Source organism: Condylura cristata, unplaced genomic scaffold, assembly GCF_000260355.1.
Source record: "Condylura cristata isolate star-nosed mole 26May11 unplaced genomic scaffold, ConCri1.0 scaffold00041, whole genome shotgun sequence".
NCBI lineage: Eukaryota > Metazoa > Chordata > Mammalia > Eulipotyphla > Talpidae > Condylura > Condylura cristata.
Window position 1 is genome coordinate 4,062,233 of NW_004567142.1, and position 14,434 is coordinate 4,076,666.

The 14,434-nt window shown below is 50.3% G+C and overlaps 1 protein-coding gene across 1 annotated transcript; it reads left to right on the forward strand.

Annotated features, from left to right (window-relative positions):
• Window positions 1–10,832: 10,832 nt before the first annotated feature.
• Window positions 10,833–14,000, forward strand: CRX (cone-rod homeobox). The gene is made up of 3 exons (XM_012733705.1): window positions 10,833–10,932; window positions 12,230–12,381; window positions 13,356–14,000. Exons 1-3 carry the CDS (start codon window positions 10,833–10,835, stop codon window positions 13,998–14,000), a joined length of 897 nt encoding a protein of 298 aa, XP_012589159.1.
• Window positions 14,001–14,434: the final 434 nt, after the last annotated feature.

Consider the following 14,434-nt stretch of genomic DNA (forward strand, 5'->3'; position numbering starts at 1 on the left):
CTGATTTTTCAGAGCTTTTCCCGAGCTACCCGGAATCTGTCAGACGATAGCCGTCGCATAGCTTGTGTCACTTCTCCTTCACTTACTATTTCATTTTGGAAAGAGTTATTTTTTCCAGGAAAAAATATTGATTTAAGTTGATCTGCTGTGAGTGTATTTTAAATGAATTGAGAAATATACTATGTCAGTTTTAATACTGAATGTTTAATATAGTACATGACAATAGCTCTCACTCACATAAATAATGCTTTTTGGGTCTTGGAGACTTTTCAGGACTTACAGGAGCTCAGAGACCAAGAGCTTTGATCCTTTCTGAACAGGATTGCTCTGCGGTAAAGAGCCTCACCTTTGAGTAGCCTCCAGCTTTAGGCTCTTCCAAAGATGGGTCATGAGTTTCTTTGATCTCATCTTTTCCATGAGACTCATACACATTTCTGTGGGATGTGTAGCAGGGAAAGAAAATTCTGGGTCACATGACAGGTACACACACTCAAATTTTTTTTTCTCCAAGATTTGTTTATTTATGCATACAAGAACTGGGGTGCAAGCCAGAGGTGTTGGGGTGGTGAGAGGATTCACCAGAGACAGAGTGGGGAGCAGAACAGTCAGATCCACTGAGATACACTGCTGAAGGAAGCGGTGGGTGGGATAGGAGAGGTTTGCTGCACCTTGTGAGTTGCCTCTCCGGCCAGGGGATTGAGCTCAGGCTGCAGTGGCTGTGGAGAGGTTCACAGCGCTACCTTGCACCACCAGAGAGGGCCCAAACACTCATCTTTTCAAACTATTGCCAAGGCTCTCCCTTAGGGCTGTGGGGCTTGGCACAGTGATGTGCCCTGGGGTGAGTCTGCTGCACAAGCCTCACCTTCCCCGTCATTGCCAATATTTCCTTTAACATCCTTCTGGGATAGACATACACCTGAGAGGTTGCATTTGCTTTTCCCTGATGACGCAGTGTATCTCACCCGCCTCCTGCCTCAATAGACCACTTATTCTTACTTTTGAAATATCGGTTTGAGTCTTTCTCCACCCTCATGAATTTTCCGCAACCGATCGCGTTAGCCCTCAGGGTAGAACCAGCCAAGACCACCAAGACACTGCCCCTACCCTGGGGCCCCTCCTGCAGGCCAAGGCTGATACTGCTGGTCCACAGCACACACCCTTCCAGCTTCCCTGCTGAGCAGGGGCTCTGACAGTTCAGGCCCCAGGGCTCACACCCAGCACAGGCACAGTAGAGATAATCCCCTTGGACAACTAGGGAAACTGAGCCTGGGGCAGCAAGGCACCCAGGCAGGGTCAGGCAGCTGACCACACCCCACCCAGCTCAGCCACCTCAGCGAAGGAGGGCCCGCAAACTAGATCTCAGGGAACCAGGACCCCTAGGGGTCACCCCCAGCTTCCCAGAGGAGGAACCCCAGGCTCAGAGTGGGGAGGAGCCCATCACACAGGCCAGTGGCAGAGGCAAGGTTGAGCCTGCACGTGGCCCCCTGGGCCCCCAACAACCTGTGCCCCTCCCTCCCCACCAAGCTCCATGGCCTCTTAGGCTGCTCCCCATGGAGCTCAGGTGTGTGCATCCCAGGCGCAAGCTGAGACTGAGGCAGGTCCACGAGGCCCGAGGTCACGTGAGGGACAGGCACAGCCAGGGTAGACGCAGCTCTCTCAGGGCCACTCGGCCTCCGCATCTACCTGGGATCCCCCAAAGGTGATGAGGACAGTCCCTGGCCTTGCACCACTGCAGGATGGGAGGTGACCCGAGCTTCTCAGGGTTCACCTGATCACCATCACAGCTTGTCATTGTCCCACTTTGCAGCTGAAACTGAGGCCCAAAGAGGCCACAGATGGGGCCCAAGGCCACACAGCCAGAAAAAGGCAGGTTTTATCTATTTATTATAAAGGAAGTGATTTTTATTTTTGAAGAAAAAAAAAGTAAACATATCCATCACCATCTCTTTTATTCCCCTCCACTATCCCTTTTTCCACTCCCCCCACCCCACCCCCATCTCTGTTAATCTCAGTTGAGTTATCAGTATCCACTAGTTTAGTTTTATTTTCACTTTGTCAGTTCATCAGCTTTCTTCCCTTATTTACCCCACATCTGTGAAATCACCCAATCTTATCTTTTGGCTTTTCACTTTCCATAATCCCCTCAAGATCCTTTTATTTTGTACAAATGTCAAAATATCCTCTTTCCTTGCAGCTAAATAGTATTCCGTTGCATGGCTGGGCTGCACCCTCCCATCCCGCTCTCCACGCTGGGCACTGAGGTGGCTTCCCTACCTCAGCCACCGTCAATAATGCCAGAGTAAACATGAGGTGCTCATATTTTTTGTCTTGGTGATTTCATGTACTTTAGGTACTCAGGTGTGGGATAACTAGATCGTATTTCTAGTTTTAGTATGTTTTTTTTAAAGATTGACTTATTTGTGCACACAAGAACTGGGGTACAGGCCAGAGGTGTGGGGGGTGAGAGCATTCACCAGGACAGAGAGGGGAGCAGAACAGGCAGATTGACTGAAATACACTGCAGAGGGGAGCAGCGGGTGGGACAGGAGAGGTCTGCGGGTCCCATGGGTCACCTCCCTGCCATGCAGGCCACCTCCCTGGCCAGGGATCTAACTCCTGCTGCAGAGGCGAGGTGCTGCAGAGTTAGGTGCTGTGCTTTAACCCTTGCGCCACCAGGGACGGCCCTGTAGTTTTAGTTTTTGAGAAAGGACCCCAAATGGCCACACCAGTTCAGTCGTGCAGAGGCTTCCTTTTTCTCCACATCCTCTTCAGTGTTGTCACTGGGGGTCTCTGATATGCTGTCGAGACCCCCAGAATGCCATTCATTCATTCTTGTGGCTCCATGTCAGTCCTGGGCAAGACTCCCCCAGGGCAGTTGAGTTCGACACCTCTCTGCAGTTACTGGTGGCTCCTCTGGCCAGGGATGGAGGTAGAGGCCAGATTCCCTCCATTTGCAACAAACAAACAAAACTGGAATAAAGATTAGGGACAAGAATTTAGAAGTATTGTTAATTCTAACAAGAAAGTGTTGTTAGTACTAAGTCTACCCCTTTGTTCTCTCTCTGGAGAGAGAGAACTTGCACCTGGAACTTAGCAAATTGATTGTATTATATCCCTAGTAAAAATTCTCTGTGTCCTCTGAAGTCGACATCAGATTTCAAGTGGCATCAGAAACAAGCATCTGCAGGTGGCTGAGAAACCCCCTCTGGGTAAGTCCAACATCCTGACTGCCCAGAACGTGAGTGGCCTGGAAATGGGAAGCTGCATCATTTCCTGGCCTTCCTCCCGCCCTTACCTCATCACGGCACTCCTGCCATTCAGGGGGCTGGATCGTTGGAGGGGGGTGACAGTACTGCCGAATCCCTTCAACACTATTGCAGATAAACTCCACTGTGCAAAGACACTCTCATGGTGCAGAGCTTTGCTTTCTGCGCATGAGCAAATGACTGGGCTTGGTCTCTCACAGATACACCCACTCCCCATCATAGGATCTGCGGCACTTAGAGCCTAGGGGAATCAGCTGGACGGTAATGCAATCCCTGAAGCACCCAGGATTTGAAATGAGATTGGGCACACCCCAGTCTGACTTCACTCCCTCCTGGCCTAGTTGTTAATTCTTGATCCTGGTGGCAAAACCATATCACACCTCTTCACACTGTACCTCCTTCACCTATCTGCCCCTCTGCCATTCATTCAGCCCTTTGTGCACTTCCCTGTCCCCCATGTTTACTGAAGAGCTATTATGTGCCTGGGGCTGCCCCAGCCAAGTACAAGATGACCAGGATCTAACCCTTTCAGAGCTGCCATTCCCCTGAGCAGGGCAGACAAGGATGAGGTGGTGATAACAGTTTTGCAAAATCAATCAATCAACCAGTCATAGGGTGAATGACCTAGGCAGCTAGTGGGGAGGTGCAGGTCTGGACCTCCCCAGTTTGTGATAGATGCTCTCTGGACCTGAGCCAGCACCCCACATTCCCTGGGGCCTTGCCTGAAGTCCAGCCCCACTCCTTTCTTCTGCAATCAAGGGCCCTTGATGCTCCTTGGCAAATACCAAGGTTCCTTCTGTCCAAGCACAATTAAACAGGCTTATTAAAGAATCAAGAGTGAGGACCTGAATGCAGGAACAGCCTCCAGAGAGCTCCAGGAAAGCTGCAGGAGCCTAGTGAAGTTTATGTAATGTTATTTCAAGGATTTTTGCGGAGGCAAGAAAATTGGGTTGGAGTCTGGTCACTGTATTTGATACTGCCTATGCCTTGAGGAAAAGGAGCAACCTTGTTAAAATTTGCCTTTGTGTTTAGAGCCTTGACTTCTGGCTGGGAAGTTTAGCAAAGCCATTGGCCCTAAGTCTTTTTTGGAAGTTAGTGGATTGCCTGGAGACAACTTTTTTTAAGATTTAGCTTTATTTATTTATTTATGCATATAAGAAATGGGGTGTAGGCCAGAGGAAGGGGACTCAGCCAGAGACAGAGTGGGAGCAGAATAGGTAGATTGCCTGAAATCCACTGCAGCAGAGAGACAGGAAAGGTCTCCTGTGCCCTGTGGGTCAGCTCTCTGCCTGGGGATTGAACTCATGCTGCAGTGGCTGCAGCTAGCTTGATAGTGCTGAGACTTAACCCCTTGTGCCACCATGGAGGCCCAGGTGGAGACAACTTTTTGTTGTTGCTGATGTAGCTTGCCATGCTCTTTGTCTTGAGCCCTGAAGTTGAGACCAGGGAAGCAGGTATATTTTTCATTGTTGAATTTTCTTTAAATTTCTCTTTTGTGCCTGTCCTTCCATTCTTGCACAAATGACACCCACTTTTCCATGCCCTCCCCCTTTCATGGGAACTCAGCCTGAGAGCAAACTGGAGCTAAATTTTAGGAGATGGTGGAGAATAGCCGACACCACCAACTATGAGCCTGTAAGGAGGTATCTTCTGCAAGGCAGCTTCCCTTCCCCGCTCTGGTGGGCCAGTAGGGTCTGCTATAGGACTGGATGTTCCCTCAGTGTGTACTGACAATGGGGGTAGAGGTAGTGGGGGACAGGTTAGGTTGAGTCAGACAACCCCACCCCCACCCCCGGCCCCATCACCCACAGTTCTTCAAGCTAATGAGAACTGCTCTGATTCCTGAGCCAGGCTGCTGGCCTTAATCTCTCCTAGCAGGAGGCTTGGGGGGTGGGAGTGGGGTGGAAAAAGAAAGGGTCCCTTATGCTGAGGCCAATGACCCAGCTTCGGGCGGGATAACCACACATTCAAGTGCGTTTGGGTATAGGGGACAGAACAGACCCACTGGGAAGCAGGAGCTCAGGGAGAAACTCAGACAAGAGACATGCAGTGAGTGGGACATAGAGACAAAAACCCAGGAGACAGCACCAAGGACAGTCAGAAGTCCAGAACTAGAGAGGTATGAAGATGAAAAGACAGAGTGAGGGGGAATGCAGAGAGAAAGGAAACAAGAATCTGAGGAAGCGGCAGGGAGAGACTGAAGCTGAAGAGGTTGGGAGGAGAAGGCTGGTGTTATAAGGATAGGCAGACAGCCTGGGACGGAGAGACATTGACAGAGATCCAACAGTTACATGAAAAGAAAGAGAATAAGAGAAAGAAAGACCAAGAGAGAAGTGTAGTAATTCTGGGGAAAAAAAATGTAGTAATTCGATAAAAGGCAGCGACAGTGAGAGAGAGACTTACAGGCAAATTGGAGGCAGAGTGTGAGGACCAAAGGGAAACCAAGGCACAGAGACTACGAATAGAGATGGATGGTTGAAAGGAAGAGGTGGAAGGGGAGCAGTTGTTATCTGGAGACAGAGACAGGAAGGTTAGCAGAAGAGAGAAATAGAGGCAGATGCAAAGGCAGAAGCAAAAGGGAAACTGAGGCTGCAAAGAGCACTGTGGGCCTATCACAGGGATAGTGACCCAGAGAGCCCGTTGTCACCTGTATTTCAAATGTCTGCTCAGGTACACTCCTTATTTCTCTCCCTCCTCCTTGATGCATTTCTCTCAGGACAATAGCCGAAGCTGGAGAGACACAGGTTAGACCTAAGGAAGAACTTCCCTGAAGAGGGGGGGTCTGATCCCCCTTGGGCCTCCCTCCTCATCAGCCCTAATTGCCAAGATGTGCTGGGGGAGGAGCGGAGGGATTAGACAGACGGTGCCTCTCCCCCTGCCAGCCAATGTCACCTCCTGGAGTCCCCCACCCAGGCCAGGATTACCCTGAGATCCAGGCCACAGCAAATGACATCACTCCCAGCGGGGCTTAAAATCTCCCCTTGTGAGGGAACCTGTTTCCTTCAGCCTCTGCCATCTGACCACTCTGCCTGGGATCTGGGCCACCAGGAGAGCCCTGTCATCCTTCCTTCCTCAAGGTGAGGGGCTGTTGGATAAGCAGAGGAGATGAGGGAGGGGACAGAAGAAGAGGGGGCAGAGAGGGCTTTGCTTGAGACTTAGTGTCCACTGACTGGTACGGGGTTGATAAGAAGGCGAGTCGGTCTTTGCTGATAGGAGCACAGGGTATGTCCATCCTGGGACATGGGCCCCGTCTGTGGCCTCTTTGGGCCTCAGTTTCAGCTGCAAAGTGGGACAATGACAAGCGGTGACAGAGGTCAGGTGAACCCTGAAAAGCTCGGGTCACCTCCCATCCTGCAGTGGTGCAAGGCCAGGGACTGTCCTCATCACCTTTGGGGGATCCCAGGTAGATGCGGAGGCCGAGTGGCCCTGAGAGAGCTGCGTCTACCCTGGCTGTGCCTGTCCCTCACGTGACCTCGGGCCTCATGGACCTGCCTCAGTCTCAGCTTGCGCCTGGGATGCACACACCTGAGCTCCATGGGGAGCAGCCTAAGAGGCCATGGAGCTTGGTGGGGAGGGAGGGGCACAGGTTGTTGGGGGCCCAGGGGGCCACGTGCAGGCTCAACCTTGCCTCTGCCACTGGCCTGTGTGATGGGCTCCTCCCCACTCTGAGCCTGGGGTTCCTCCTCTGGGAAGCTGGGGGTGACCCAGGACCGTGCCTAGGAAGTGACCCCTGGGGTCCTGGTTCCCTGAGATCTAGTTTGCGGGCCCTCCTTCGCTGAGGTGGCTGAGCTGGGTGGGGTGTGGTCAGCTGCCTGACCCTGCCTGGGTGCCTTGCTGCCCCAGGCTCAGTTTCCCTAGTTGTCCAAGGGGATTATCTCTACTGTGCCTGTGCTGGGTGTGAGCCCTGGGGCCTGAACTGTCAGAGCCCCTGCTCAGCAGGGAAGCTGGAAGGGTGTGTGCTGTGGACCAGCAGTAGCAGCCTTGGCCTGCAGGAGGGGCCCCAGGGTAGGGGCAGTGTCTTGGTGGTCTTGGCTGGTTCTACCAAGAGGGTCAACATAGCCTGGCAGCTAGAAATTCACTTAATAATAGGTGAATTGTTGACAGACTTGTGAATTCTGAATGCGAGGCAAGCTTTGAGTTGTTACCTGTGCTCCTTGAGAGGGAGATGCAAAATATGAGGGAAGAAATCCCAGAGGTCCCGAGATCCCCCTGTCTGACTCAGTAGACATCTGATAGATTTCTGGGATTGTTCCCTTGACTGATGTCATGTCCACCAAAAGTTTGCTTCCTGAGGCAGAAGCAAAGCCATGGATCCTGGGGGTCGTTATCCTTACCAGTGGCTGAAATTGGGGCCAGAACCCAGAGGTTCGGATTCCCTAGCCGTAGGGTGGGAGAGAATTCCAGGTGATCAGGAAAGGCCTAATCACCTGGGATAACCCTGGACAGGTTCCATGCGGAAGTGGCTGCCTTTGCTCTGGCCGTGCCAGGCTGCCTGTGTGCACCAGCAACCATTCCCTGGTGGTTCTGATGAAACCACATTACTTACTGGAGGTGATGGAGGGCACAGAGGGAACCCAGACTGGGGGCTGGGAGACCAGACCTGAAGACTTCTCCAAGGCTGGAGTCCTGGGTCCCCCTCACCCCCACCCCCACCCCCAGAAGCTTCAGGCAAATCTCTGTGCCTGAGCCTGCAAATGTTCTGCTCTGAAAAAGTGGGAGCAAAGCATAAATGCAGCGTGTATCCCCCCAGCAGCCCCAACATCCTGTGAGGGGAGGCTTGTGTATTAGTACTCTGTAGCTGTGCAGCAAGGGACCCCCCAATTTAGTATCTTCAAACAATAAGTGTATGATCTAATGGAGTTTCTGAGGGACAGGGACGCAGAAGTAGGATGATTCTGGCTGGGAGCATGTGAGGTTGGGGAATAGCTTAGGCTGATAACTGAGAGGCGGAGAGGTTACCCAAGGTCTTTTAATGCCAGCAGTTGGGTGTCCTGGAAAGTTTTAAATTTTTATTTTAAAAAGATTTTTTTAAAGATTTATTTATTTGTATATACAGAACTGGGGTACAGGCCAGAGGCTCAGGGGTGGCGAGAGGCTTCACCAGAGACAGAGTGGGGAGCAGAACAGGCAGATTGATGAAGTACACTGCTGAGGGGAGCAGCGGGTGGGTCAGGAGAGGTCTGCTCGCCATGTGGTCACCTCCGGGACAAGCGGGACTTGAACTTATGCAGAAGTGGCTTTAGTGTCTCAGTGCTGTGCTTTAACCCGCTGCACCACCAGGGAGGGCCTATTTTAAACAGATTTTATTCCTGTTTTTGAAAAAGTAACATGTACATAAGTTTAGCAAGTAATCCAAAGTATACAACCAAGGTATGTATACAGCACACCTGCTCAGAGGTAGCCTCTTCTGACCAGTTTTTTATGCATATAGAAATATATACACACATACAAATACAAGTATATATATATGCAAAGATTTAATTTTTGCCTTGTTTTAAAAACTACAAATCACAGCATGTTTAATCTAAACATGGCAGCATGCTATTCATGCTCATCATCACCTTTGAATTTAAGTTACATGTTGGCTCTGTCTGGAGCACAGCTGGCGGTATGTAAAATTTGGCCACATACAACATGTGATACCCACACACAGACACCTACTGTCAATACAGTATAAAAAGATACATTGGAATCTGTCTTAAAGACACAGATAATGAACACAGATCAAAGATCTTTGGAAGTCACTCATGAGGGGGCTGGCTCTTTCAGAGATGATTCTAGCGGCAGAGGTTAAGGCAGCTATGAAGCCCAGGGTTGCTGGAAGGAAGCTGGACAGGTTAGCTGTGAAATTGGTTCAAGTCCCGCAGGGCAACGAAACCATAACCTTTGAGATTACCTTTTCTTTTCTTTTCTTTTTTTAAAGATTCATTTTTAAAAATTTATTTATTTATGCATACAAGAACTGGGGTACAGGCCAGAGATGCGGCGGTGGGGTGGGTGGGTAAGAGGACTCACCAGTGACAGAGCAGGGAGCAGAACGGGCAGAAAGACCGAAATCCACTGCTGAGGGGAGCAGCGGGGAGACAGGAGACGTCTGCTGCGCCTTGGGGGTCATCTCTCTGGCAGGGGATCGAACTCATTCTGCAGTGGCTGTGGGTAGCTTCACAGTGCTACGCTTTAAACTGTTGTGCCACCAGAAAGAGCCTGATATAAATATTTAAACAAAATCTTTGTTGAAGGTGATTATTTCACCTTCCCTGATTTTATCCGCTAGACTTGGACACCAAAATAAACAGAAAAGTCCGTTTCGTTCTCTGCATACCCACACACACCCTTACCAGCCTGCACTCACTAAAAGAGAAAAGGATAGTTGCATTTTGGTGAGTATGAGATGGCAGAAATACGTGGGCGGAGAGCCTGATGGGCTTCAGGGGCAGAAGGACGCTCTGGGCCCAGGGACTACAGACCCAGTGCACATCCCCACCACTGTGAACTTCCGCCTAACCTTGGCTTTGCTGGATTTGGTGTGTAGGAAGTGGCCTTACACTTTTTTAATGGCAGCCCTCGTCCTGCTGTGCCATGACCTACTTCATAGCATTTACTTAAGTTACATCGTTTCTTTAAGGTGTCACCTTTGGTGGACCAATAGGCTGTTCCCATCACTTTACAGGTTATAAATCCACAGCTTTAAACAACTGAGTACGTGTGGATGGCTAGACCCCTTAAAACAGAACAAGTAAGCAAACAAACATCTTAGTGTAAAGTCCATGCAAGCATATGCTTGCAAGCAAAAAGAAAGATTAAGCACCTGACATGTACTAAGGCATTTAACCCTCACAGTGACCTCAAGATGGAAATGCTATTTCCCAATGAGTGACCCAGGCACCCTGAGGAGCTGAACTGCTGGGGTAAAGAAAGGGCGGACATGTTACTTATTTGAAGGGTTCCAGTCCCTTCCTGCTGACCTGACAAGATCCCATTTTCTCGAACGGAGGCCAACACTGGAGTCCTTGCTCCTTGCCGAGCCAAGAGGTCAAAAATGGTTGTGGAAGAGCATTGCTGACTGTCATCATAATGTGACTCTCATAAAGGGTCAACGACCCTGTGGGCATGTCACCTGGGCCCATCCTGGTGCTGAGAACCCTCCATCCCAGGTGACAACCTGATTCTGCTTGGAAATGAACATCTTTTCCTGGAGTCTGGCAGAGGGGTGGGGTCACAGCAAAATAGGATCTGGTGAGGATGGTGGTGGGATGAGTTTTAAAAGGACAGCTATGGAAGAAGAGCTGCTGGTTGGAATTCCATGACAGTTTCAACTCTTTGCTTCTCAGTCTCTATGAAGAGTTGTTGACAACCTTAAACAGAGGGCTGGTTCATAAAGGAGGAAACTCAGGCACAGAGAGGTGAGTTGAACGGCCCAAGGTCACATGCCTAAGAATAAACCCAGCCAGCCGGTCACCACACACTGAGTGACGAGCAACTAGGAGTGTTTGACATCCTATCCTCCCCCCCGCCCCCCACTTCTCTTGTAGGCCCACTGCCCTCGGTCACAGCTCTCCTGAAGACATGATGGCATATATGAACCCGGGGCACCCCTATTCTGTCAACACATTGGCCCTGAGTGGCCCCAGTGTGGATCTCATGCGACAAGCCGTGTCCTATCCGAGTGAGTAGATCTTTCCCAATCCCCCAATCTGACCCTATCTTCTGGCCTGCTTGGTTCTTCTGCACCTAGGATGAAGCGAGCCAGTGCAACATCAGGGCCATACTCTAGCCTTGCGTGTTCGTCTGCAAGCGTGAACCCTCCTCCATGTCACTTGGGGTGCAGGGAAGCAGATTGGCTTTCGTAACATGTTTGGGATGGTGGTTTCCTCTGGCATGAGTGAAGGAGAGGTGATTTGGGATGAGAACCAGAAGAATTTCCATGTGTTAGCAAAGTTTGATTTGTGGCATTATTCTTTGGCATTGGGGTATTTATTTATTTTGCATGAAGTTGACCATTATGGATGGATCTGCCACTTCTTCTTTTTTTTAAACATTTATTTACTGATTTATGCATAGAAGAAGTAGGATGCAGGTCAGAGGTGCAGGGGGGTGGCGGTAAGAGACTCCCCAGAGACAGTGGGGAGCAGAACAGGTGGATCTACTGAAATATACTGCTGAGGGGAGCAGTGGACAAACAAAAGAGGTCTGTTACACCATGTGGGCCAGCTCCCTGGCCAGGATCAAACTCAGGCTGCAGAGGTGCTAGCCTGAGACCTAGCCCTTGTGCCAAAAGGGAAGCCTGAGTCTGCCACTTTCATGGGCTAGAAGTGGCTGAATATCTGCAATGTTAAAGCCTAGCTGAATAGGTCTTAGTGGATAAGGCCTTTTATTTTATTTTTTATTTATTTGGTTTATTTATGTATACAGAACTGGGGTTCAAGCTAGAGGTGCAGGGGTAATGAGAGGATTCACCAGAGACAGAGTGGGGAGAAGAACAGGCAGATCGACGAAATATGCTGCTGAGGGGAGCAGTGGGTGAGACAGGAGAGGTCTGCTGTGCTAAGTGGGTCAGCTCCCTGGCTGGGGATCTAATCCGAGCTGAAACTGTGGCTGCTCAACTGTGGCTGCTCGCTTCAGCTTCCAGTGATGCGCTTTAACCCTTTACGACACCAAGGAGGCCAGTAAGGCATTTAAAAGGACAAACTTCCACTCACATACTTGTGAGTTTAAGCCCATATCTTTATAGGGCTAAATGCAATTGTCCTCAGGGTGCAGCATGAGCCCCCAAATGGCAAAGGGCCAACTCCCAGTGAGCAGAGTGAGGTTTAGGAGATCCAGGGACAGGTACCCTCTTTGCTCGGGCAGTGGAGTACCCAGGAAGGACTTCTCTTTGTCCTACACACTGTCAGGGCCTCCCACTGGATGAAAGAAAAGGAGACTCTAGTTACACGAGGGTCCATTTTCCTGCGCCCACCCAGGTGCACCAAGAAAGCAGCGGCGGGAACGGACCACCTTCACCCGGAGCCAGCTGGAGGAGCTGGAGGCTCTGTTTGCCAAGACCCAGTACCCAGATGTCTATGCTCGAGAGGAGGTGGCTTTGAAGATCAATCTTCCTGAGTCCAGGGTTCAGGTAGTCAGTTCTGGCCCCTAGGTCCCTCCTGGTCCTGCCTGGAACTCAGTGAAGAGAGGAAGAAGAGGTCACAGAGTAACATCCAAAGTCCCAGAGGGTCCTAAGAATCCTGCATTCCATATATTTCCCTGTCCTCTCTTACACTCCTGCCTCTTCTCACTCCAGTTCAGCCAAGGGACCCTGGTTCTTCCTCTAATCTGCCCACCATACATGCTCCTGCCTCAGGACCTTTGCACGCACTGCTCTCTTTACCTGGAAGATTATTTCCTGTTACCTGGCTCAAGTCCTTGTTTATCAATGAATGACTCAATCAATAAGACCTGCACCCATCCTCATTTAAGGCTGCAACTTCCCCCACCCCCAACTCTATTGCTCCCCCATATATTTCTCGAGTGATTTTTTTCCATAGCATTAATCACCTCCTATATTTATAGACTTACTGTTTATGTATAATCTGCCTCAACTAAATGTCAGCTCCACTGATGCATCCCTGAAGTAGAAGATGGTTAAGGCATGTTTATTAATGGCATGGATGAACAAAGGCACACACGTGTGTCTGTATGTACAATGTATGCATGTTGCATAAGTATGTAAGTGTGAATGATTAGATGAATGGATAGATGGTTGTGTATTTGTGTGAATGTTTGTGTGTATGGGTAACTGGATCTATGCACGAGTAATTAGATGAATGACTGGATGGGTTGATGTGGGTACGTGTGCTTGAATGAATGAATGTACATGTGTTTGTGATGGAATGAATGTACATGTGTGTGTGATGGAATGAATGGACAGAAGGACAGATGGACAGATAGGTTCTGGATGCATAAAGTGTCTCATAACTGATTGCCCAGTGGAGAGGTGTGACTCTTGTGTGTCTCATCTATCAAGCTCCCTCATCCCTGAGTGCCATGAGGGCTCTGCCGGGCCTCCTCCCCACTCACCTGCCTGACATTACCTCCCCCTTGAACCCTCAGGTTTGGTTCAAGAACCGCAGGGCTAAATGTAGACAGCAGCGGCAGCAGCAGAAACAGCAGCAGCAGCCCCCAGGGACGCCAGCCAAGGCTCGCCCGGCCAAGAGGAAGACTGCATCCCCCAGACCCTCTACTGATGTCTGTCCAGACCCCCTGGGCATCTCAGATTCCTACAGTCCACCTCTCCCAGGCCCCTCAGTCTCCCCCACCACAGCAGTGGCTACTGTGTCCATCTGGAGCCCAGCCGCAGAGTCCCCATTGCCTGAGGCCCAGAGGGTTGGGCTAGCGGCCTCCGGGCCATCTCTGACTTCAGCGCCCTACGCCATGACCTATGCCCCAGCCTCTGCTTTCTGCTCTTCCCCCTCAGCCTATGGGTCTCCCAGCTCCTACTTCAGTGGGCTGGATCCCTACCTCTCTCCCATGGTGCCCCAGTTGGGGGGCCCGGCACTTAGCCCCATTTCTGGCCCCTCTGTGGGACCCTCTCTGGCCCAGTCGCCCACCTCCCTGTCAGGCCAGAGTTATGGCACCTACAACCCTGTGGACAGCTTGGAATTCAAAGACCCTGCAGGCACATGGAAATTCACCTATAACCCTCTGGATACCCTGGACTACAAGGACCAGAGTGCCTGGAAGTTTCAGATCTTGTAGAAGGACTTTGCCATCTTCTCCTCTCTTGTGTAACTGCCTCTCCCCAGCTTAGGTATGGGGAATGAAGTGAAAACACTGATTTGGGGGTAAAATTTAGGTCACAATGCCCTTGAACAGACAGGAAGTATCGACTGTAACTTTATTCTGGGGATGCAGCTTTAGCAGCTGACTACGGATCCTTCTAGAAATTCCAAAGACAGACTCCAAGAGGTCCCATCAGGAAAACTTAGGCTGATGATGCAGTTAAACAAACAAAAAATTCATTTGGAAATGTCACAAGCTGCGCAAAGGTCAGATTGACACGGTAGGTTTAGGGGGACTGTTTGATATTGATCACTCTATATTTTTCTCAGTTTCTTCTGAAAAACTTCTCTATTCAGCCATTTATTTATTAGGGCATTGGGATGGGCTTAGTTGTGAAGAGAATGAATGGC